Raw genomic sequence first — 26,396 nt, forward strand, 5'->3', positions numbered from 1 at the left:
CAAAACAGGTTTTAATCCCCCCCCCCACACACACATCTCAAAATAACTGATCATATACAGAAATCACACTTGTATTATAGACAATAAGGAGCAGTTTTGTGCCATATTTCCCTTCCGAAAAGCCTTGGTTCATTAATAGCTTGAGCTCAAAGTGAAGGTTTGAAGGATGGAGACAGCTGCCTGCTTGTCTTCAAAAAAAGTAGCTCTTCCCACTCCCTTTTGCAGAAATAAAATGCATTACAGCAGTGGTTCTCAAACTTTTTACCTCTGAGCGCCACCTGAGCAAGAGAAAACACTGTCATCCCCCCCTCCTCCGCCGGTTTTATTTATCAAAATAGAAGTCATACTAAGTTTGACGATTTATTCAGTTTATTTTGTGTTTTCTACATACTATTCAATAGTTTTTGACACAAAATAATTAAAGTATCACAATATTAGGCCTACAATAAAAATTAGTTTTAACACTTGCAATTAACCAAAATATGTATTGAAATGAAACAACATTTAATTAACAAGTATTTAATTTTTCTCTGTAAAAATAATGAAACATTTAAATGTCAAAATCTAATGTAATGGATGGGCCTGCTTTTGAGAACAAAGTTTATCAAAAACATGGTGTAATATTAGAAATGGCCACTCTAAGTTCACAACTGTGCTTTAAGCAGCACAATTGCACTGAAACAAGCACCAATGAGATGTCATTAAGTCGCTGCTTTCAGCTGCACATGTATAGTGCTGCCTGGAAGAGGATGCGGCTGCTGCCGAACTATCAACACTGCCTCTGGCACACGTGTTTTATAAGTGCGAGTGAAGAAAATAATTATTAGTTATTTTGAAATTCATTATAATTAAAACCTGTATCATTAAAAGTTTTTCTTTCTGTATTTTTATTTATTGTTATTTTTAGAACTGATTTAGGGCAGTTTTAATTTTTATATGTAGGAAAGTATGCTGCGCCCCCTTCAAGCTATTCGCCCCTCCCCCAGGGGTCGTGCCCCACAGTTTGAGAACCACTGCATTACAGGATTTATTTTATTAATTATAACACTTAATTATAATATAGTCAACATTCCAATTAATGAACCAATTTGAATTTCCCACATAGCAAATCAATTATAAAGACATTATTCTGACGATTAACTTAATATAAATAAAGTATATTAAAAACAAATTGATAAAACTTTAGTTATGCAAGTTCAAATGCAAAATAAATTATCTAGAGAATTTTGGATTTCTTACATTTCAGCAGCAATGCAGAGATTAGAGGAACACTGTGACTTAAAGTCTGGATCTGCTTTTTCTAAAAATGAGAGCAGTTCTTTTGTCATTGAACGAATGTTATTTGTGTTCACTAAGGCAAAACATAATTCCATGGCACGCCTATAAATAAAATATTCAAAAGATAAAGCTGATAACTAAAGACAAAGGCTAGAATCTTTTGAAAAATTATATTTGTTTAGACCACAATATTTTGAAAATAAATTAATATATAATTACAAACTGATAATCCATCAAAAATGTAAAAGTGAGGTTTAAAAAATACAAAAAAAAAAATAATAAATAATAATAATAAATGATGAATATGTTAATTTTTGAACAGTAAAATCAAATTATAAGAACGAATATATTGGATTTATTTGGCCTAATTAATGCAATTAAATGAAACTGACTAAATGAAACCACATATACTTGCAGTTTCTTTTGAGTTTGGACTAGAATGAGTAAAAAAAATTATAATAAAGGGCTAACATGAACCATAACATTACTGAACAAATACTGAAACATATAGGAATTGTTACAATAAGTTAAAAACAAAAAACACATGAAGCATGGAAGCTTGCATGTGTCGGCTATTGCTCAGTGATGTGTGCACGATACTTGGCTGAAAAGTTAGTCTGATGTGTGAAAAGATCTAATGAGTCATTTCCAATTATCATTCCTTGGTTTCTACTGAGTGTGCCTTGTGAGCGGATGACCATAGTAGACATCAATAACAAACAGAGGACAACTTGGGCCTAGCTCTTCATTTCTCCCACACAGGCATGCGTGCACACACACACACACACACACACACACACACAAAACAGTGTGCGTGTATGTTGGAGAAATGAAGCTTCCAACATAAAAGTTTCTATTGAATATGCTCACAAGGCATATTCAATAGAAACCAAGAAATGATCCTATGAGATATTTAGAAATCATTCATTCGATCTTTTCGCACATCTCGCTTTAACTTTTCAGCCAACTACCATGCACACATCATTGAACAATAGCTGACCCATGTAAGCTACACATTTCAGTATTTTATTAATGTTATAGTTCATGGTATCCCTTTATTGAAATTTTTTTGTTCATCCTAATTCTAACCTATAAAAAACCACAAGGTATACTTATTATAAGATATCATTGAATGTAAGCGATAGCAGGCAAAAGAGCATGGATGCAGCTTCAGAAGTAGGTGGTACAGCTGAGTACTTAAGCAGTAGTGGTACAACAGCAGGCAAAAGTGGCGATGAATTAGCAATGTTGATTTGTAAGACACCGTGCAAAGATGACAGAGAGTTAGCAGTGGTGAGCAATAAGACAGCAGACATGCAAGGTAGTACAAATGCAATTGCATAAATGGCACTGAAAAACTAATTCAAGATATAAAAGTTGGGTTGGCAAAGATAAGGCAAGAGATTAAACATGAGGACTGAACTGAGGAGAATTATGGATTTGCATAGAAATGTAAGGAAGAATGGCGTGAATGATTTGAAAGAAATATTGAATGACTTGAGAGTGGCAACGTATGGAGATTCGATGATAAGAGGTGTGGTGAATGAAAAGGCGCACAAGGTCTGTTTCCTGAGAGGTAGAATGAGCAGTGTGGTTGAAGTATTGGATAAGAGGAGTACACGAGCAAAAAAGATGGTAGCTGGCACCAATGATCTGACTGGTAACAAGAATTAAAGGAGAGATGTCATGAGGCTGTTAAGGAGAGTGAAAGATAACAGTGTGGTAAGTAAGGTGGTCAGCATGTTACCCAGGTATGATAATGATGAGTTGAGAAGGTCAGAGAAGATTTTGAATGGTATCCTAGCAGAGTTGTGTCAGAAGAAGAGTTCATTTTGTGAATGCTTGGGATGAGGGATATATAGAACTGTATAAAAGAGATGGGACACATTTGAATGGATTTGGTGCGAGTCAGTTGGAAAAACTGTTGCTGCAGGAAAGAATGACTGAAGTAAATGTAAGACCTGATTTGAAGCAAGAGGTGTTGTAGAAGAACAGGAGAGTAAGGTAGGCAAGTTTGTGAATGTAGAGGTGAGTGGCATGAGTGGAGAGAATAAGAGAGGAGAACACAAAGTGGACAGAAAAACTAGGAGGAGTGTGAAAACCGTGAATGATGGTTACAGGTATAGATATGTGAGTGTGCAAGAAAGGATTAAGACAATCAAGGATGTGGGGATGATATTATATACATAGGTCTGGGAAGGGATGTAGTATCAGTGATGATGGACAGGAATGGATAGAGGAGATTGTAGAGGAGTCATGCCCGAGAAGTGGAGGTAGTGGGGCTTGTTATAGAAACAAAAACGAGCTAGTGTGTTAGAAATGAGTCAGAAGGCAGCTCTATCAACGCTACAATTTCATTCCCCTTGTTTCAAATGCTAGAAGTATTCTAAACAAGGGAATGAAATTGTAGCATTGATAGAGTTCATTTGTCCAAAAATTGTTGGTATAAGTGAGGCATAGTTACAACAGAATGACATTCTAACAGGAAAAGAGATATAGAGATATGAGAAGAGTTACTGATGATGGCAGAGGAGGTGTGCCCATCCAGGATGGAGATGCCAGGAGTAAATGCTGACAGCAGTTTTGAAGCAGCATGGTGTGAAGTGGAGGTAGACAGGATGAAATGTTTGGTAGGGTGTTGCTATAGACCTGGTAATGTGGAAGGCAGTGAGAAGGAAACATTTAGACAAATTGGTCTGGCTAATAAGAAAAGGGGGTGATCATTATGGGTGATTTCAATTATGGTAATATAGAATGGAATGAAGAGTAAGCATCAGGAACCAAAGGAATTAATTTCTTGAGATAACTACCTTAAGCAGTATGTAACAGAGGCCAAACGTGGTTTGAGGGTCTTGGATTTGATTATCTCATCAGAAGATATTGTGGTAAATGAAGTGTCACATCATCCTCCAGTTGGTAAAAGTAATCATGAAGTGATTACTTGGGTGATGGACAGCAATATCAGACTTTTGTGAGAAAGAGTTATGTGGAACTATAAGGCAGGTGATTAAGACAAACTCGGGAGCCAGCTTGCAGCAATATCATGGAATGAGGAATTATATGGGAAGGGGATCAATGCTGCTTGGTCTCTCAACTCAGGAATTATCTGGCAGAGATGATGACTGAGTGTATTCCAAAGGTGAGGAGATTATATAAGGTAGGTGTAAAATGGATGACTGAAAAGGTGAAGCATACAATCTGGAAGAAAGAGGCATTGTGGAGGTAATCAGTTACATGAGAAATACAAAGAGCAAGTAAGGAAGGTGACTCAGTAAGGGTAGCAAAAGTGCAGTATGAGCAGCAATTAGCAAATGATGCTAAAAGAAATCCTATGGAGTTATTTTAAATATGACCAGTAGAAGGAAGAATGATTATGGGAAGAGGATGTTGGTCAGTGACAATGGAAGAAGGATAAACAATGAGGAGGATATAGTAGAGGTTTAAAGCAGTTCATTAAGGTATTCCATTCTTGTGATTGTAACATAATGCAGAACTTAAGAACTGTGGGAATGCGGAAGGAACCAGTGATGGTGAGTGAGCAGGAAGTATATGAGGAATTGAGTAAACTTGATGTCAACAAGGCCATGGGACGTGATGGTATTTCATCACGTGTCAAGAGAATGTTCCAAGGAGTTAACAGCTTTATCTTATATTTTTAACATGAGTTTTAGATTAGCCCAGGTCCCAAAGGAATGGAAAGATGACAAAATTGTTCCGCTTCATAAAGGAGGTGATAAGACTAAAGCTTGAAATTATAGGTGAATCTGCTTGCCTGGAGTGGTCAAGCGGTTGGAAAAGTTAGTGAGGACAAGGATTCAGAACTGGGCAGAAATCAGTAGATCGCCACATGACAAACTAGTAGTTAAATTGGAACAGATTGGGTCAGATAGTAAATTAGTATGCTGGATTGGAGAGTAGCTATCTGATAGGTATCAACAGCTCGTGTATGGAGGAGCAATATCCCAGCATCGAAAAGTAACTATTGATGTGCCCAAGAGGTTTGTTTTGGGGCCATTGTCTTTTAATTTGTATGTCTAAATAACATTGGAAAGGGCTTAAATGGTGATATACAGCTGTTTGCAGATGATGCAAAGTTGGAGAGGGTTATGAGAAGTATAGCAGATGTTGTAGCTTTGCAAGAGCACCTAAACAGACTGCTTGAATGGGCGAGTATGTGTGTGAAAGTCAGTTTAATGTTGCAAAGTGTAAGGTTTTAAAATTTGGGAAACAAAGATGGAATGCAGAGTACAGGATTGGTGGGGATATTTTGGAGGAGGTGGAGGAGATGAAGGATTTGGGGTTGTGGTGAATAGAGACATGAAATTTCATGAGCAATTTGCTAAAATTGTGAGGAGGACACAGCAGATTATGGGAATAATGTGGACAACACTGTTATGCAGAAGAAAGGATGTTTTGATTTCATTGTACAAGACTTTCATCGATGGATTACTGTGCAGATTTGTGCCAGGTCTGCAAAAGGATAATGAGATGTTGGAGAGGATACAGTGATGATTGACTAAGTTGGTATCTGGTCTTTGGAATGTGGAATATGAGGACAGACTGAGAGAATGCAAATTACACAGTCTAGTGGATAGAAGGAAGACAGGAGACATGATCGAGAAGTATAAGTTGGTAAGGAGTAATTACCAGATTAGCATAGGTGAGATTTTTCATAGAATATCTGGAGATGGGGACAACGAGGGGGCATCCCTGGAAGATGTATGGATGAGGAGTAGATTTTTTTTTTGCATGGAGAGTGGTGGGTAATTGGAATACATTGCTTGAGAGTGCAGTGAGTGTAGGAATAGTGAATGCATTTAAGTCAAGGTACGATGACCTGCGCATATGTGAGGTGGGACCTCCCATGATGAGTCTCTTGACTCGATGGAGGTCTGTTGATGATAACAATAATAATATGTGGCGAAACTAGTTGGTTTCATTTAACTATGTTAATACAGCTAAATATATATCTAAATACATACCCAGTATATTCCTTCTTAGAAAACAAATAAATTCATGTTGAAATTTATGACAATTCAAATACATCTTTAATTTAGGATTTGGGGAAGTCACCATCAGGAGTTGCTATTTAAATCACTGGTTAGATTACAATGCTACAAATGACAGAAAGAAGGGATAGATTACTGTATTAACCCAGCATAGCTGACCTTGACTGTTAAACGTTGGATAAAGCTCTTTTAATTAGTGACAGTCTTGGATCCGCTATCTCCAATTGGCTACTGGTGGAGATTGAACTGCCCATTAACTCTCAAAATATTAGACAGGGCTAAAATGGCCTCGCCTAGTCCCTAAAAGGCATTACCTTTTTTTTTTTAAATAAAATAAAAAAGTTTGTATATGCAAAGTATGAACATAAACATCTTTCTGCAATGCACTATACAATGTGCCAAACGAGTATCAATTATTGATGACTTATATTGGTTAATGTAACTGACAGCCAGTTTAGCATGTTTACAGTCTTAACAATTAACTGCAACATTAGTTCTGAAGCCTGGAAAAGATGTCACAGTTTCAGAAGAAAAAATTTTGTTGGCATTTTACCTGATGTTTGCAATGTGATATCTTAAAGTAAATCTCAGGAGTAACTCACCAACATATACCACTTCAAAGTCTAGTACAGTACAAACCTTTGTGAAAAACTAAAAAACAAGCCTGGATTCTAGCCCCATCATTTATGATCTATCTTCTCTAAGCAACCATTGCTGCACTGAGGTGAACTCACTATTTTCAAAAGTTTGGAGTCTTGTAGCACTGATGTAAATCTAGATGGAGGACTCTAGAGATACATATAAGCCAAATTTGCCTAGAGCCCTGTGGCTATTTTTGAAGAATGCAGGTAATCAAGTCATGGTAAAATGGCTTGGCTCCATTTACAGAGACACAAAGTAACTCAAGTCATGGGACCCATGGTCATGGAAGAACCAAATTAACTCTTGTTGGGAGGGGGGGATATGTGACCTATATATGACCATAAAAAAATGTGTTTAATTAGGGCAACAGGAAGCTGGAAAGAGGAGAGGAAATGCAGTGGATTTGGACTACTTAAGGCATATGTGATGATGTCCAGATCCCTTAGAGCTTTATGCAATTATTATCAGGAATAAATTTTATATAATGTGTGTTTCCACATTATTAGAACCTTCTGTGGTCCCACAGAAGGTTCTACTAAGGTAGAAGTGGAGGAATTTTTTGAGGGTTTAGAAAAAGCAACTGACACATTGAAAAATGAAAAGTTGGTCCTTGTTGAGGATCTAAATAGCAGAGTAGGAAATGATTGTGAGACATACAAAAATATTTTGGGAAAATTTGGAGAAAAGAGCAAAGCTAATAATAATGGCAAATATCTGTTGGATTTCTGCTCAGGACATGGACTAGTTATTACTAACACCATGTTCCAACATAAAAATGTGCACAAATTCACATGGAGAGAAGAGGCTAGGAATAAGAAAAGTCTCATTGACTATGTTATTGTTCATAGTGAAGTTTTCTCCCTGGTGCAGGACACCAGAGTGTACAGAGGATTTGAAATTGGAAGTGATCACTATTTAGTCCTGAGCAGGATAAAATTGAATTTCATATTGAAAAGAATAACATGTAAGAAAGTTTTAAAGCGAATAAAAGTTGAGCAGCTCTCAGATGTGAGCTGTAGACTAAAATACACAAAGATTATTGAAGAAAAAATGAAAGAGTTTGAGAACAGGAATTAAACCTTGGAGATTCAGTGGCAAACTCTGAAGAAAACATTGATTGATTCTGCCAGAGAGGCATGTGGTGAGGTTGTCTGTAAGGATAAAAAAAATCAGAACTCCCTGGTGGACACAGGAAGTTAAAGAGGCAGTGAAGGAAAAGAAGAAAGCATACCAAAAGTTCCTGGCAAATAAGTCAGCTTGTGCTCTTAGAGAAGATAGAGACAAATGCAAGAATGCTAAACACTGTGTAAAACTAGCTAAACAAAAGTCATGGTAGGACTTTGGCAAGAATATAGAAAATAAATATCAAGAAGGTGGCAAAATATTCTGGAGGTTGTTGAAGAAGCTTAAGAATGGATGAAAGAGTGCTATAAAAGGAATTAGAGATGATAAAGGTGACATGAAAACGGGAGAAAAAGATATCCTTGAAGTATGGAGTAATTACTTTGAAAAACTGCTAAATGAAACAAGCAGTGATGACAGCACAGTGGTAAAAAACATTGACCAGGCATGCAGTCAGGAATACATATCCATATTTGAAGTAGAAAAAGCCATCAAAGGCTTGAAATGTGGAAAGGCAGCAGGAGTAGATGATATTCAACCAGAAATGCTGAAATATGGTGGTATAAGAGTCTTACAGTGGCTGCACTGCATAGTTCAGAAAGCCTGGACAGAGGGACGAATTCCCGATGATTGGAGTAGAGCTCTCATAGTACCCATATATAAAAAGGGAAATAAAACTGAATGTGAGAATTACAGAGGTATTTCCCTACTGAGCGTTCCTGGCAAGATCTATGCAAGTATACTCGAGAAACGGTTGAGAAGAATTGTGGAAGAAAAGCTTGGTGAAGAACAAGCTGGATTCAGGCCAAATAGAGGCTGTCAGGATCAGATCTTCACTTTACGACAAATAGTAGAGAAAGCATGGGAATATACAAAGATCTGTATTTAAGTTTTGTCGATCTGGAAAAGGCATATGACAAGGTGCCAAGTGAGAAGCTATTCAATACGCTGCAGTTATATGGTGTCAATGGGACATTATATCAAGCAATACTTAGTCTTTATTTGAGTTGTAAGTCAGCAGTTAGAATTGAAGGAAGTACAGGAAGATGGTTTAATGTTAAATCTGGTGTGAGACAAGGATGTACATTATCCCCTCTGTTATTCATTATCTATATGGATCACATTATGAAGGAAAGTGGTATTAAACATGATATCAAAATTGGAGATGTTAATGTCAGCTCTTTGCTTTATGCAGATGATGTTATACTTCTAAATAAATCCGCTACAAGTCTGCAAGATTCTCTGACTAAATTGAATAGCTGTTGTAATAGATATGGTATGAAGGTCAGCAATAAAAAGACAAAGACAATGAAAATAGGCAGAATCATTGAAAATGTCAACTGTGTTGTGAATGGAGAACCTGTGGAACAAGTAAAACATTTCAGCTATTTAGGCACAATTTTTAGTGAAGATGGTAAATTAAATATAGAAATAGACAACAGAATCAGCAAAGCTGGTATGGTGGGAAGTCAATTGAATAAATTCATATGGAATAAGAGAGAAATTAGTCAGAACACTAAATTAGCTGTATACAAGACAGTGTTCAAACCAGTTTTAACTTATGGATCTGAGAGCTGGGTCAGAAGTAAAACATTTGACCAAAGACTAGAGACCACAGATATGAGAGTCCTGAGAAAGATTATAGGCGTGAACAGATGGCATCAATGGCAGTATCATATTAAAAACGAGGATATTAGGAAAGAACTTGGCATTGTCAGCATCCAGGAATGCGTTAGCAGAGCTAATCTCAGGTGGTATGGTCACTTAAACAGAATGGGCGAGGAAAGATTAGCAAAACAAGTGTTCTCTGCCAGGTTGGCAGCAAAACGACCCAGAGGAAGACCAAGATATAGGTGGATTGATACGGTACAAAGTGCTTTAGACGATAGAAATATAAGATCTGATAATGTTGGAGTGTTGACAAGTAACAGGCTGATTTGAAGGAAAATTGTAGATAGGAAATTAATAATGATGTAATTTTTTTCATGTAGTACTATCATATCCTGTACACCCCTTGTGGGTACATGGCAGGAATTTGATGATGATGATGATGATAATGTGTGTTTTTTTTACTAAGACTTCTGCAGTTCATCCTAATTGCTCAATATAAAGCTAAGTGACATTACAGTATATTCTGTATATCAATTGGTGAAATGGGGGAGGAGGGAGGGATACAATCTTTGGATGAATTTATTTTTAATCAAGAATTTTTGAGGTGTGTGGGGGAGAGGTGACTCTGAATGCTTTTTGAACTTTTTTAAGGATATGCTAATATTTTAGAGAGGTTCTTTAAACATAAAATTTAAAGTAGCAAGACTTGACTTCTCCTAGTCAAGCTAGGACAATGTTTTTTTGTTATAAAGCAAAAGAATCATCACTTCATCATCACATCCACTCTTGTGAAGGTCAGTAAACATTTAATTTCTTAATGGCTGAAGTTACATCTGACTGACAAACAGCCTCGCTCCTTGCTTCGGTATTAATTACTTTTTTTCTTTCTTTTTTTGGAGGGAGAAGGGTGCAAGTTGATGCATAGTGCAAATCAGCACATGACTGGTAGGCAGATAATTAGTGCATTGAAGAAGGAAATGCAAGTAAAGAAGGAGTTGTTTTCTATTTCAGTATTTTTTTTACATTTGTACTTTATACATTTGTATACATAATGAATATGTTTCTTCAGACTACTGAGATGGTTGAGCAACATATTCAGAATGACAATGTGGCAAAATACATTGTCTGCAGCAGATTGTGCACCACCGCTCAAAAGAACTCAGGATAATTAACACTCTGGCCAACACAGCAATAGCTGTGTGTTCTTAGTGGCAGTGTTCAACCATGTAACATTGTGTTATCATTAACAGCAAGTATGATACTGAAGTGGTAACTTTTAAACAAAAAGATATCAACTAGACACTAGAAAGCTAAAACATTCTGAAAAATCAGCAAATTTTTAAAAATTATTATTTCATGATTTCATGCATGGTACTGTCCAGATCTAGATCACCTTTGCCCACCTCCACTTTAAACAATGTAAGCCTCCTGCCTTTCTCTTCTCTTCCTATAACAAACAATAATAATAGTAACTTCTGATAACAACAATGCCGTATCAAAGTACTGAGACTCTCTTAACAGCTAATAAATCAGTTAATTTTCTCAAAAGCAGGATTCAAGATTATTTAATCCTCGTGACAACATTACAAAATGCAATACAGGATTAACACCTTTTAATAGTGAGAGTGATATAAAAAAAAATAAATGGATGATTTGGAATTTGTCAAACTAGAAAATTCTGAAAGAAGAAATCAGAAACTATTTAATGACATCCATGCAAGTTACAGATGCTTGTAGGTCTATTATAATTAATGCATAAATGAGTATGTTCTAATAATAATCTGTAATTAAAAATAATAATAATAAATATTTTGGTGAAGTATATGATTCATACTTCACCAAAAAATGCTGTATGATCTTTGCAATTTTATTCATAAAGTGATCATGAAGTATTATTTTTAGACTGATAACCATCAATCAACTCAACTAATGCCTATAAGGGAACTAATTCCCTTATAGGGAGCAGTGAGGCCTTTAAACCCTATCTAGCTTTTGGAGACTGAGTGGATAGTTCAATCTCCAACAAACAGCCAATCAGAGATAGATGGCCCATGTCTATCACTAATTATAGATGGCAACTAATTGAGCAAACAAGTGATGTCATCTCTTGGTACTACCTAACCCAAACAGGATATGTTACTGGCTGAAATGATGTGGGTTCTATGGTCGATTTTCTTGAATTTATGGGACGAAAAACCCAAGTTTCCGGGAGAAAAATCCTGTTTGCCCATGCAAGAGATCGACTAACTCAGGAAACGGTTAAAAGACATTATGAGAAGAAAATATGAATGTTTCAATTGTTATGCTAAAGCACTTTTGAGTTTCAAGGAGAATTTTCTACTAGTTTTGGAAGAGTAAGCAAAAAGTTCACATTTCTAAAATTATAAATTTTAGAATGCTTGATCAATCAGTGATAACATGAACCATAATTAAAAAAAATAGCAAGCTAAGTAACAAGCAAAATATAGAACTAATCCATAAAAACAGCACATTGAGTTCTAGACTTGGGAGCAATTAAACAGGACTGTGTTTAATCATTCCCAAGAGCAGTTTACCTTTATGGGGTATGGCATTATTTTTTGGAATAACTGGCATATAAAACTCAGTAGATAAGTACAGTAAAATATGGGCAGCCACTAATTAGCAACTCAGCATTTGGCTTGTATTCCATACCAACATTTCATGGACTGTGAGCTAGCTTACCAGTTCCTAGCTCATCATCACTGCAATCAGTTGCAGAAGTAACTCTAGACTATAAGCCAAATATTAACTTGCTAGATGTTGAAAGTTTATTTTTCACTAGGTTAGACTATAATAAATTTAGTTTAATCCTTTATCCCAGTGAGAGCAAACAAAGTTTGCACCTGAAAATATCTTCACGACTGAATATAGTGTTGTACTAACACTAGTATAGTGTTGTACTAGTGTTAGTACAACACTATATTCAGTCCTGAAGATATTTTCAGGGACAAACTTTGCTCTCACTGGGATAAAGGATTAAACTAAATTTATTATATTAACTTGCTAATGAGTGGTCAGATACTGTGTGATTTAGTGTGTGTATCACTGCCCATCATGGGACTACCAATCTGTTTAGGGAAGGTGAAATGGCTGCAAAAGTTAAATGTTTGGTCTCTATAGCAGATTTTCAGTTATTTTATCCTCAGACCACTCACGGTATTAACATACAACAGGTTTTCAACCTCTTGCGAGTAGAGATCACACATAAGAGTGAAGAAGATTAAACCTACAGCCTTCGGTAGGCAGGTAAAGGTTAGGATAGACACATTAAGTTCATGAGTAAGTGTTAAAAGACAAATACAAAAGGGATACATAAAGTGAAGGGAGAGAAGAAGAAGAAAAAACATGCCATCCTTGGAGTCTGTATACTGTAGTGAGAAAGGAAGTGAAGAATATATGTTTCCATAGAGAGTAGTGAGTAAGCAGAAAGTATTACCAGAATGGGTTGTGAAAGTAAAGAGTATGAATTTAAGGGACAATACACTGCTTGTTCCTTAAAGAAGTCAACCAACACTCCTATGAGCAAGATGCATCATGCCATGTAACAAGACACATTTGTAGTTCGTATAAATGAGAAATATGATGTGCCCAAAGTGCAACTGTGTCCAGGTGAAATAGCTGTGAGAAGGAAATTGATATACTTTGAAAGAGGCATTGTGATACGATGTCATGTTGCAGGGCTATCTGTTTGGCAAATTGTTGACAAATTGGACAATCCAAGGTCAACAATCAGTGATACCATACTGAGATGGAAATGCATGGAGTCAATTGCAAGTGCTTTGTAGCACCCTACATGACCGTAGGGTGCTACAAAGGATAACATGACCATTCATCAGCTGACACATTGAATGCAGAGTTCAAAGCACTGACTGGATCACGAATCTGCACAAAAACATTCAGAACCAAGGCTCACAACATGATAGGACAGCAATATGCAAGCCCCACATTACCCGAACCAACAGAATCATCTCAGTGATGCAAAGAGCATGTACAGTGGGATGTGGAAGTTGTGTTATGGAGCAACAAATCACACTACACCCTCTACCAAGCAGATGAATAGGTGTGGGTGTGGTGGATGCCCAGTGAATGTCTCTTACCAGAGTGTATAACCCCAACTATGAAATTTGGAGGTGGCAATGTGATGATAGATCCCCCCCCCCCTCCCCCAGTTTGGCCTCAGAACTCTGTTTTGTGGTGCCATGAACACTGAACTGAGATGTATCTGAACACTATGGATAATGCTTCCTACTTTGTGGCATTTCTATGGCACTAACCATTGTCATAATGGTTAGTGACAACTTTACGACACAATGCACTGTGTCGTAAAGTTGCTACTGTAACTGAGTGGTTTCTGAATGTGAACGTCAAGAGAACCTTGGTCTCAGCCCTAGTGAACATTTGTGGGATGAACTGGAGCATCAGGTGAGGTCAAGGGATGTTTGCAACCACAAACAGTCCAGGACCTCATTACATACTACAGGAAGAATGGTCCAAAATTCCCACTGATCACTATCATACGCTTATGGAAAGTATACTCCACAGGATTGCTGTAGTCATCGCAGCAAAAGGAGGTCCTGCATCTTATTAAGGTGGGCATCATGGCTGTTTGTTCCTCACACTATATTGTCTGTTGACTTCTTTCCAAGTAGTGTATGTTAGGTATGTTGCTGGTTCAGTGCAGCTTCCCATGATGGGTCTACAAATTCCATACAGATCTCCTAATAATAAAAGAAATCAAGCAAGTAAAATTTTACATTGAAAAAAAAAAAAGTGTGCTAAAACAGCTGTTCAGAAGCTTAGTAATATGCACTCAACTAATTATAATTATTATAATTCACATTGGCATGTGAATGAAAGAAAGGTAGGTATAGAGAGGAATAATATATCAATCCAGTTTTCCTCCACCAATCTGATTATAACCAGCCAATAAAAATACTGTATACCCACATGCTAGCACTGTGGGTTATATAATCCAGAAGACTGACGTATGGGCTTGAAATTTTTTCAAGCCATTTTCAGGACTCCGATGAGAAGTGTAGTGACCTTTCGCCAGGTGATGAAAATCACCTGGTGCAAGGTCATCCATGCAGTGTATGGGTTGAAAATCACACAAGCTATCCACTACAACCAGGCCAGTTTTAATATTACTTTTTTTTATACCACTCCCACACAGGAGGGGCCATGGCAAATTAATGCTGTGTGTGTGGGTTAGGTTCAAAAACAAAGTAATCTGTTGATATTGTCTTGGGAAAGTCCATGGGAAAGGTTGTTCCACAGAACTGGGATAGATGAAATAAAAGATGACTGAGAGTTTCAGGTTTGGTTAATTTGCAGTTCAATTGTAAAAGAATGTTGGGAAGCTGCATGAGGGATGCTAGTTCTGTGGAACTTTCTTCAGCCATTATCTCATAGATAGCAGCTGAAGAGAAGTGTCATCAGTCAACTGAATTACTTTCTTCTGAACTGCATTAAAAAAAGTTTCTTAATGAACTGCATTAAGAATTAGAGAAAGGACTTAGGTGCATCAATTCAAATGTGAGCTGATGCACTCTTCCCACACTTTAGGATTTGTACAGAAGAAGCAACTGACAGCACAGAAGTAACATCTTGAGCAAAAAATTATGCCAAGTTTTCTGGAAGCTGATGTTACAAAAAGTGATGTGATTATGTGAGGAAAGATTAGGGATAACAATCAGTCCAAGAAAAGAGGATTTGGTGTTCTTAAGTTGAGCATTATCAAATGTAAGTGGAGAGGAACAACATCATTACAATTCATTATATCATCCTAATGAGAATAATTACAATTTTGCTGAAGGTCCCTATTTCTTTTCACTTATGGAAATGAGCCTGATTAAAGGTCAAACTAGAAACTCCCATAAACATTTTTTTTAAAATTTGCATATTGTTAATTGTGCACTTTTAATATAAAATTTGTATTTTCATTTTGAAGTTAAGGTAGTTATTTAACTTCAAAATTCATTCCCTACCTAAACTGAACATGACACATTCAATTTAAGTAGGGATTTCTGCATACTTCTATTTGGATTTATTAAGAGTATAACGTAACATCATCAATTATCAAAGAAAGAGCCATGAAGCTTTATTTTGGTAAAATGTATGACTCTTTCTTTGATAATTACTATTACACACACTGACTGACAGTTCACTTATGAAAAATACATCTCTCTGATATCAGATTATGTTGGTATTATTGGTATATATACCGAGCAAAAAGGCAACTGGAGCGTATGGAAAAATGTGTGCTGAACATACCAACTAATAACCGGCGAAAATCTGTGACGACAAATAATAGAATGTTCGTAAACATCAATAAAATGAAGGAGCGAGTGCTGTATGGGGATTCGCTATTAAGAGGTGTGATAGTTGAGAGTTTGACGAAGTCGTACCAGCTGGGTGCAAACATAAAGAACGTCAGCAAATCGATTCGAGTGCAAAAACAGAGGGTGAAAGAGATGATAATCATGGCAGGAACAAATGATTTGAAAGAGGACAAAATGGAAATGATAGAGGATGTGAGGGAATTACTTGAGGTAGCAAAAGAGAAGAGTGAGAGAGTTAGGATGGTGAGTATTTTACCGCGGTATGACAGTGAACTGTTCAGGAGGAGGGCCATAATTGCCAATGACTTTATGCGTGGGTTATGCATGGAGAGTGGTGTGGAATTTGTGGATGTGTGGAATGAGTTCGATGGGCGAAAGGACCTATATAAGATGGATGGGTTACATTTGAATGGAGTTGGTGTACGGAGGCTTGAAAAAGTGTTGATGAATGATGTGGAGGTGGATGTACAGACTCAGGGAAACTAGATTTATTAAGAGGGGGGGGGGAGTAGATATGCAGACTTTAGGGAGGCAGTTGAGTGTATGAATGAGTATATTATGCCCGAGCGAGTACGAAGGACAATAAATCAGAATGGGATAGTTAGTATAAGGCATCAAAGTAGGGATGGTACAAATGGGCTTCTGCAATTCATGTACACTAATGCCAGGAGTATTAGGAACAAGAAGGAAGAATTTTAGGCCTTGCCACAGATTGTTGGTATTAGTGAAACATGGCTGACAGAAGATGATAAAGCTAGTGGAATTGAATGCAACAGGTATAGCGTGTTCAGGAGTGACAGGGTGAATAAAAAGGGGGAGAAGTGTTATTGATGATAGCTGATGAGTTGCAGCCAAGGAGTATAGAAGTTGAACTGCAGGATAGAGAAAAGAGCACATTTAAGGCTGTTTGGTGTGAGATAGAATCTAGCAGAACAAAATATACAATTGGGTGCTGCTATAGACCAGGTGATGGAATAGATGGTGGGGATAGTATGCATAGGCAAATAGAAGAAATGAGTGGAAGGAGGGTAATTATTATGGGTGATTTCAATTATGGTAACATTGACTGGAAAGAGGAGAGGGCACATGGGAGGAAGGAATTGGATTTTATGCGGTTATTAAGGGACAACTATCTGTGGCAGCATGTAGTGGAAAATACCAGGGGGCAGAGAGTGCTTGACCTAGTAATTGCAACTGAGAATGTGGCTGTAACGAACATGACCATGTTGCCACCAATTGGTGAGAGTGACCATAAGGTCATGACTTGGGAGGTGGCTAAAGGAGTAGGATTTACAATTAAGACAGGGTACATGCAGAATTACCAGGCTGGTAAGTATGACAAGCTTAGGTGTGTGTGCTGGGCTTAGTGCCATGGCATGTAAAACTGCAAGGGGAGGTAGTTAAGAAGTGTTTGCAGGAGGCAATGGTTGACTGTATACCAAGAGTCTGAATAATAAATCAAGTAGGAGTTAAATGGATGAATAACGCTATTAAGCTTGAGCTGCAAAAAAAAGAAACAATTGTGGAGGGAATTTAAGGAGAAAGGTGACCCAGCAGGCAAATGAACAGTATTAAGCACAGGCCAGAAGGGTAACAAGGGTGGTAAGAAAAACAAAAACGGATTATGAAAGAACATTAGCTATGCAGGCTAAAGAGAATCCCAAACAATTTTTTCAATATGTTGCAAGTAAAAGGAAAAATGTTCATAGTAGAATGATCTTAAAAAATGCTGAGGGTAGGGAGGTAACCGAATCAGTCGATATAGTGGAATTACTGAGCGAGCACTTTGCAAGAGTATATCATCCAGGTGGTGACATCGCAGGAATGGAAGAACCAACAGCTTATACTGGAATTGTGATGAATGAAGTAGAGTTAACCAGTCTATTACAGAACCTCAATGTCAATACATCTGTGGGATTGGATGGTATACCAGCTCGTGTCGTACGTGAAGTGGCTAAAGAATTGTCAGTGCCCTTGACCATTTTGTTTAACTTGAGCCTCAGGTCTGGGTCAGTCCCAAGAGGGTGGAAAGAGGGGAAAATAGTTCCGCTGCATAAAGGTGGTTCCAAGGCTGCTGTTGAAAATTACAGGCCAATCAGCATAACAGGAATCATTATCAAGGTCTTGGAGAAAATAGTCAAGAGGAAAATACAAGATTGGATAGAAGAAAATGGGATACTGTTCGAGAACAGCATGGTTTTGTGAAGGGTAGGTCATGCCTCAGTAACTTGCTCACGTATTATAACACAGTGACGGCTGAACTGGATAAGGGTAATGGATTTACAGTGATTCTACTGGACCTTGCTAAGGCCTTTGACAGGATACCACATGGAATTCTAATCAGTAAATTGCAGCATATGGGGATGAATATAGGGTTGGTGAGATGGACAGCAGGATGGTTGATGGAGAGATATCAGAGAGTGGTTTATTCAGGAGTAGAGTCCACAAGACGGCCTGTGACTAGTGGTGTGCCACAAGGATCTGTTCTTGGACCACTGCTGTTTAATTTGTTCATTAATGATATAGGAAAGGATCTGAGAGGAACAGTTCATTTGTCTGTGGATGATGCAAAGTTGGGTAGGGCAATAGTGAATGCAGATGACATTAAAATTTTGCAAGATGATTTGGATAGATTGGAGGTCTGGGCTAAGGAGAATGGATGTCAATTTAATGTGGCAAAATGTAAGGTTATAGATTTTGGGGTGAAAAGATTAGCAGCAGTAGTAGTTTACTACATTGGTGTAACTGTACTCCAGGAAATTGATGAGGCACGAGATTTAGGAGTGTTGGTGGATAAGGAGTTGAAGTTTAGGGGACACATTGCAAAAGTGGCCAAATCAGCTCATCAAATCACTTGGTTGCTGAAGAATACATTAACAAGCAGAGACAAGCAGGTTATTGTTCTTCTGTATCAAGCCTTGATAAGACCCCATCTCGACTACTGTGCCCAGATTTGGTCACCTAGGTTTCTTCTTGATGGGGAGGAGGTTGAGAGGATCCAAAGGCGAGTGACCAAGATGATAGCAGGTCTGTGGAATGAACCTTATGAGAACAGGTGGAGGATTTGTGGGTTGCAAAAATTGGTTGATAGGTGGAGGAGGGGAGATATGATTGAAACATTCAAATTACTGAAGGGTTTCTATAAAATTAATTCAGAAGATATTTTTGAGAACAGGGATGGTTGTGGGAGGACTAGGGGAGATCCATGGAAACTGGACAAAAGTGTGGTTAGTAAAGGTGTTAGAGCTGGGTTCTTTACTTTTAGAGTGGTGAATGAGTGGAATAAGCTGTCAGAGTCTGTTGTGGGTGCTATGACGATGAATGAGTTCAAGGCAAAGTATGATAGATACTGTGTGAATATCGAATAGTTGTGATGGACATGATGTTTAGGTCCTCCCTCGATGAGTCTAATGACTCCCTGGAGTTGCCTGTAATAATAATAATATTGAATGGAAGTTTTTGCTCTCTTAAGGTTTTTGCCTGATCTCTAAAGAGAACCAACCAGTTCAAAACAACTGTCAGGCCAATGAAACCTTTATCAAAATGCACTAATAAAAGGTGGCACTATTAATATACAGAGGCTTGGGAAGCTGACAACTCCAATGCCGAAGATTGTATACTCAAAGCTCTCTGGTCAAAATTTCAAAACTTCCAATTTCTATATATATTCTTTTTTGAAATAATGTTGAATCTTTAATATCAACTATTTCTATATAACCATAAAGATCTGAGGTAAATATCTCCAATTATATAAGGCCTAATGCTACTTTCCTTCATAATGTGAGCCTTCAATATGGATGGTAAATAACAGCAGATAACATTATGAAGGAGAGTGACATTGAGTCTGATATTCAAATTGGAGATTTGGATATCAGGCTCAATGCCAGAAAGACAAGGAAAATAGGCAGAGATATTGAAAAAATTAACTGTATCCTTAATAGAAAACCTATAATACATGTAAAACATTTCAGTGATTCAGGCACAAATTTCAGTTAAGATGGCAAATTAAATATGCAAATACATAACAGACTATGCAAAGCAGTTATGGTAGAGAGTCAAATTGATTACTTTATATGGAATAAGAGAGAAATTGGTGAAAATACTAGAGCAGCTGTATACAAAACAATATACAAACTAATTTTACCTCATGGATCTGAGAGCTAGGTTAAAAATAAAATACTTAAAGTTAAAAAAGACAACCCTTTGAATGCCAAAAACTCTTAAACTCTAAAAAAAAAATTTGCCCTGGTGTTTGTGATCTCTAATCTTAGATCAACCATTTACTTTACACCCCAGTCGAGATCCATAAATGAAAATTGCTCTGAATAGTAGTATATAATAATTTAGTATGATCACAAATTTCACTCATTTTAATTTATTTGGTTCGCTCTCCACCATACCAACATTGTCAATTCCGTTGTCTATTTCCATATTTAATTCATTTTTTCACTATTTTTTTATTTTTTTTTATTTTTTTTGCTGATTTTCATGTCAAATTTGTTACAGTAGTTATTCAGTTTTAACTAAGGAGTCCTGCAGACTTGTACTGTATTTATTTAAGAAAGTATCATCTGTGTAAAGAGTTGAGTTTAATATTTAGCCTAATACCACTTTAATGTGATTCATATAGATGAACAAAATCAACCCTGTACCTGTTCAATCCTAACTGCTGACAACTTGAAAATATGGACACTATGTACTGTTTAATATAATATCCTATTATATTTTTGATAGCATCAATAACAGAAGTATTTAAAAAGCTTTTATCTTCCCATCTTGTAATATATCTTTTCCAGAACACTTATATTACCATCACTTCACAATTATTTATCTTATAGTGAAAATCTGATCCTAACAACCTCCAATTGGTCTGAGCACAACTTGTTCAAAGTTTCTCTTCCACAATTTTTCTCTGACTTCCTTTTCTCTTCTTCAGTATGCTTGGATACATCCTTTCTTTTAGTGTTACACGGTGATCAACATTCATTTTTGAAATTATGGATTCTACAACCGTGTTAGAATAACTCTTTTTATTATCCTGACGTTTCGATCTTCATATCAAGTTCATCATCTGGAGCATACATAAATATACATTACAAGCTGCGTTACATTTCAAACCATAAGCTAGAGAAACGATGATTTGATCACATGCTACTCACTGGCATGACCTCTAGCGAAAAAAAAATTCTTGCTTACAGATGGTTTTCCTTCAGTAACAGTGATGTCCTATTTCTATTATTACAACTGTTATTTTTGATTTAATAAAAAAAAAAAAATGTTAAATTACATGTCCTATTTTTCAGTATTAAAGTTGTCATTATAGATTTAGATCCTGGATTTTCTAGAGTCTTACCCAAACTAATAGTTTCTAATCTAATCCAACCCAAGAGCCTCCAATCAGCCATCCTCTTACTCAAACTAATAGTTTCTAATCCAATCCAAGATCCTCCAACTTATCTAACAGCCTTCCATGCTGTATTTTATCAAAAGCTTAAGCAAAGTCCAAAAGTATCAGTGTATCCATTCTGCTTGTTTAACTTAAATGTAACATTCTTACAGAATGTAAGTTACTTAAATATGATCCTTCCCAAATAACCCATGCTTACAGATGGGTTATTTGGGATCCTTCCCAAATAACCCATTTCTGGGCTATTTGGGATTATCTGTCAACTTATGTCTGTATGCAAGTTCTAAAGTTTCCAAAATCTTCACAACTACTCTAGAGATAAGGAAGGAATGCAAGTTAGACAATCATACATCCTTCCTAGGGCAGCAGAATCTTTCCTGTATTGAGACTCAAATTATACATCCTGGTCAAAAGCACAATCAGTTCAGCTGAACACTCTTTTAGCACCCATGCTGATATCCCATCATACTGATACAGTTTATGCAACAGCTTTAGTACCTCCTCCTCATAACATTAGTTTTTTCATCAAGCGTAGAGGTAGCACTCAGTTCTATGGTGGATACACCAGGTTGATAGCTTTTAGCGAAATTGGCACGGATTAGTTAAATAATCTCTTCTACATCTAACACTCACATTCAATAAAGCTTTTATTTTATACTGTCATCCTTTTACCCTTCTCAGACACTATAGCACTCTTTGACCTCAAGTTCCTTCTGTCACATGCTGCTTATGGAAGGTCTATCTGTCTGTCTCTCTCTCAATAGATTAATACATTTAGCTGTATTCTTCTCATGAGATTTCACTGTTACCAATCAATATATGCATAATTAAAGTCACTCATGATGATTAATTGTTAAGTACCCATCAAGTTTATAGGATGATGCATTTAATTTTCACGAGCAACTGATCAATTAGGTCTGTAACAACACCCACCTTGGGTGGGCGCTTAAAAGTCAAAGCTGTATAACTGAGAGGAGACCTCCACATAGCCTTTAAAGGAATGCAGAGAACAGACCAGGGCTTCTGACCTAATGTTCAATCCTCACCTTCTCGTGATGCACCCTGTTAGGTATCTACCTAGATACTGAACGAAAGAGGATGGGCTGGCAATTTGGGATTTAGCCGACCAAATTATATTCTTATTGCTTAAACCAAAATATAAAATGATGGTACAACATGACAGAATTTCATGTGGACTGGGGGGGTCGCCGAAGCCTCCGTTGTTTTTGCCAGGTAACCAGGGAGAACAGCGAAAAGTCAGCTACTGGAACAAATCCTAAAACACACCCCAACTCAACATCACCAGAGTTCAAGATCGGTACTATCAACATAAGAAGCCTGAATGGCAAAGAAATGGAGCTAACTGAGGAACTGGATAAGTACCAGATCAACATTGACTGAAACAAAAAAAGGCAAAAACTGGTGAGATCTTTCTGCGCAATAAATACAAAATGTTATATTCACGCAATGACAGTCAAGGAAAAGAAGGAGTAGCCACAGTATTCAACACTAAATACGAGGCTAATCTTCTTGAATGGCAGGCAGTCTCAAGTAGAGTGATGTGGGCAAAGGGAAACTGAATAATGAGACTTATTTGTGCCTATGGTCCCACAGAAGGTTCTCCATTCCATTCATGTGCCGTCTGCTATCTACGAGGTTGACTACCATGATGTTACTCATGGTTAACTACGGGCGTAATGACATGTGGTGAGGACTATCTCTTCCACATATTGTCCTAAGCATTCATGACTGTGTGTTCACGGGGCCAGTTTGCCTTTGAGGGACGAAAAAATCCAAGTTTCCAGGTGAAAAAAACCCTCTACCTCCATATGAGACCAGGTAACTCACCTTTAGTCGAAATAATGAGAACCAGATAAAGGTTCCTCATGTCATCAACGGGAAAAGAATCCAGGTCTTTCCGACCAAAGGGCTTTGTCAATACCGACTGAGCTATGGAGGCTCAGAAGGTTTACTAAGTTAGAAATGGAGGAATTTTTTGAGGCTTTAGAGAAAGCAACTGACACAATGAAAAATTGGTCCTTGTTGGGGATCTAAATAGCAGAGTAGGAAATGATAGTTTCATGTTAAATCTGGTGTGAGACAAGGATGTACATTATCCCCTCTGTTATTCATTATCTATATGGATCACATTATGAAGGAAAGTGGTATTAAACATGATATCAAAATTGGAGATGTTAATGTCAGCTCTTTGCTTTATGTGGATGATGTTATACTTCTAAATAAATCCGCTACAAGTCTGGAAGATTCTCTGACTAAATTGAATAACTGTTGTAATAGACATGGTATGAAGGTCAGCAATAACAAGACAAAGACAATGAAAATAGGCAGAAGCACTGAAAATATCAACTGCATTGTGAATGGAGAACCTATAGAATAAGTAAAACATTTCAGCTACTTAGGCACGATTTTTACTGAAGATGGTAAATTAAATAGGGAAATAGACAACAGAATCAATAAAGCTGGTATGGTAGGAAGTCATTTGAATAAATTTATATGGAATAAGAGAAATTAGTCAGAACACTAAATTAGCTGTATACAAGATAGTGTTCAAACCAATTTTAACTTACGGATCTGAGAGCTATGTCAGAAATAAAACACATGACCAAGTACTAGAGACCGCAGATATGAGCGTCCTGAGAAAGATTAGGGCATGAACAGATGGCATCAATGGCATGTACACCCCTTAAGGGTACATGTCAGGAATTTGATGATGATGACAACACCTACTATGTATTTAATTTTGTTAGATTCCAACTCATACAAGATAGATTCAAACTCACTGCTACTTAAGACCCACTTGCCAATATTGCACCTGGAGAATGGGACAATGCACAAATGAACATAATTAGCGCAATTCCACCTGCCACTGTACTTGGAATTTGCTGCAACTTTCTATATTCATCCCAAAGTCTTCTCATGAATTTTATTTAGTGAATTCCACATCCTGCTTGCATTTTTACATTTTTATCAGTAATAATTAAGGGAACATGTTTATATGCTTACTAAGAACTTTTGATATGCTTTCTCCTTTTAAAGAGCTGCCTCTTTAACTTCCAAAGTCCACTGTGAAGTGATTTTTCTATTCCGTGCAAACAAGTACCCTGCATGCCTTCCTAGCTGAATCAGTATCAGCATTTTCTTCAGTTTGTGATCGAGTCTCCAAAGTCTGATTACTGCTTTCAAACTTTTTTTTCTCTCTCTCCAATATTTGTATATATTATTCTAGACTTTGACCGTGAAAGCTTCTCAGCTTTCATTCTTTTTAAAACTAGAGAGGGCTATTTGGTATATGAATTTTGAGTAATCCCTATATCCTGAATGGGCAAGAATTAAAAGGTTTGGGGATAAATATGCAGATAAGTAATTTTAAATATATAGCAAAATTATGGTTATGAGAAATTCTTTAATGTTATTCCCAGAGTATGCTAGGTACCTTCCATCACATGCTCTTTGAATAAGTATCTCTCAGTAGTTACATAAATTCCATTTCCTTCCCTAAACATGTTTGCTTCCTCCTCCTTTCAACTTCTGTTTCCATAACTATTATCTGCCATCTGCTCATTGAGCTAATTTTCTGATGCATGTCATTCATATATCTTTTTTGTCCCACTACCCCACAGCCTACTTGACTTGCTTTTATCCTATGCTAAATAGTGTCAAATGCATTGCCTCTTTCAACTCTTGCTTCTTGATAAATTCTACTTCTTCTGCTATTATCTGCAAAACCCATTGTTTAGTCTGTTCTCTTTTTCTCTATCCTGCATGAAAATACATCTCTCACATTCTATCCATGTGACAATATTTTCCACTGCAAACCAAAGTGACTAATGCCTATTATTTTTAGCCAATTCAAGCTAACTAATGCCAGAAACTACTAATGCTTATTGATGATACTTCTAGCACTAGCATACATTGCATTTCAATATCCTCTTAGACCTACAAGTATCCTTGAATCGTTTAAGGTCTCAAATCTGAATGAGGCATAAGTGTCTCATTCAGATTTGAGACCTAAGAAACTGCCTTAAGCATTCTTTCTCTTTTACATCTCACACTCATCCACATCACCGTCTATACATATGCATGCTCACCAGCATACAGCCTTACTTTCCCTAATTCTGCATCCATTTTCTCTCACTGAAACAAACCATTCTCCAGACAAAATCCAAATCCATTTAAGCACAATCCACAGCATAAATAAGTTATTTCATGCATCAATTCACTTGTATTTCATGCATCAATTCACTTTCTTCCCAATTCACTCCTATCATACTTAGGCAAGAAACTTACAAACTTTATTCTCTCATCTTTCTTTTGTGCTTCTTCCATAACACTTTCTTTGCCCTGGCATTGAAAACTTAACCATACTATTAACATTTTAAATAATTTGTTCCAGCAAAATCATTAATTCTTCTTTTCTCATTTTTGGACAGCATCACTAATATTTTTAATCTTTGCACTAGAAGTAGAAGCAATGATATACATATGATAAGTTACAGGTTTATATACTTTCAAGCATAAAATTCACATAAAAAGACAGGTAAGCTCTATAGTCAGCAGATGCCATTGGAAAGCTGGTTCTCTGGAGTACTATTCTGCCCTGTATGTCTTGTCCCTGGTTACATATACCAGCATATTATGTGCCTGAGGTTTATAAACATTTTAGTTAATATTGCTGATTTGGATCTAGAATAATATTATAATAATAAGTTAACTTAACTGAGTGAGACACAAAGAAAATTTTAAAATAACATCTTTATTTACAAACCATTAATATTAGTGTAAATTTATGGTATTGCTTTACCAATATCTGTAAAATATTTGTGTTTCGCAAGCACTATATACAAATCTGCATTATAAATAAAACCTTATCTCATAAACAGAAAAGGGCCCACAAACTTAACATCAGATATAAAGAACAAACACCATACAACATTTCTTCTCTTC

General features: G+C 36.8%; 1 protein-coding gene across 1 annotated transcript in view; it reads right to left on the minus strand.

Moving 5' to 3' along the window:
• Positions 1-26,396, minus strand: part of LOC150096566 (AP-1 complex subunit gamma-1-like) — a 449,674-nt gene that overhangs the window by 181,488 nt on the left and 241,790 nt on the right. Inside the window, exon 12 of the mRNA XM_090408538.1 lies at positions 1,240-1,380. Coding sequence (XP_090264664.1) covers positions 1,240-1,380 — 141 coding nt within the window. The remainder of the gene's footprint in view (positions 1-1,239; positions 1,381-26,396) is intronic.

The sequence above is a fragment of the Typopeltis vanoorti genome, chromosome 18 (genome assembly GCF_054136105.1).
Source record: "Typopeltis vanoorti isolate ZY-2024b chromosome 18, IOZ_Tvanoo_1.0, whole genome shotgun sequence".
NCBI classification, from domain to species: domain Eukaryota; kingdom Metazoa; phylum Arthropoda; class Arachnida; order Uropygi; family Thelyphonidae; genus Typopeltis; species Typopeltis vanoorti.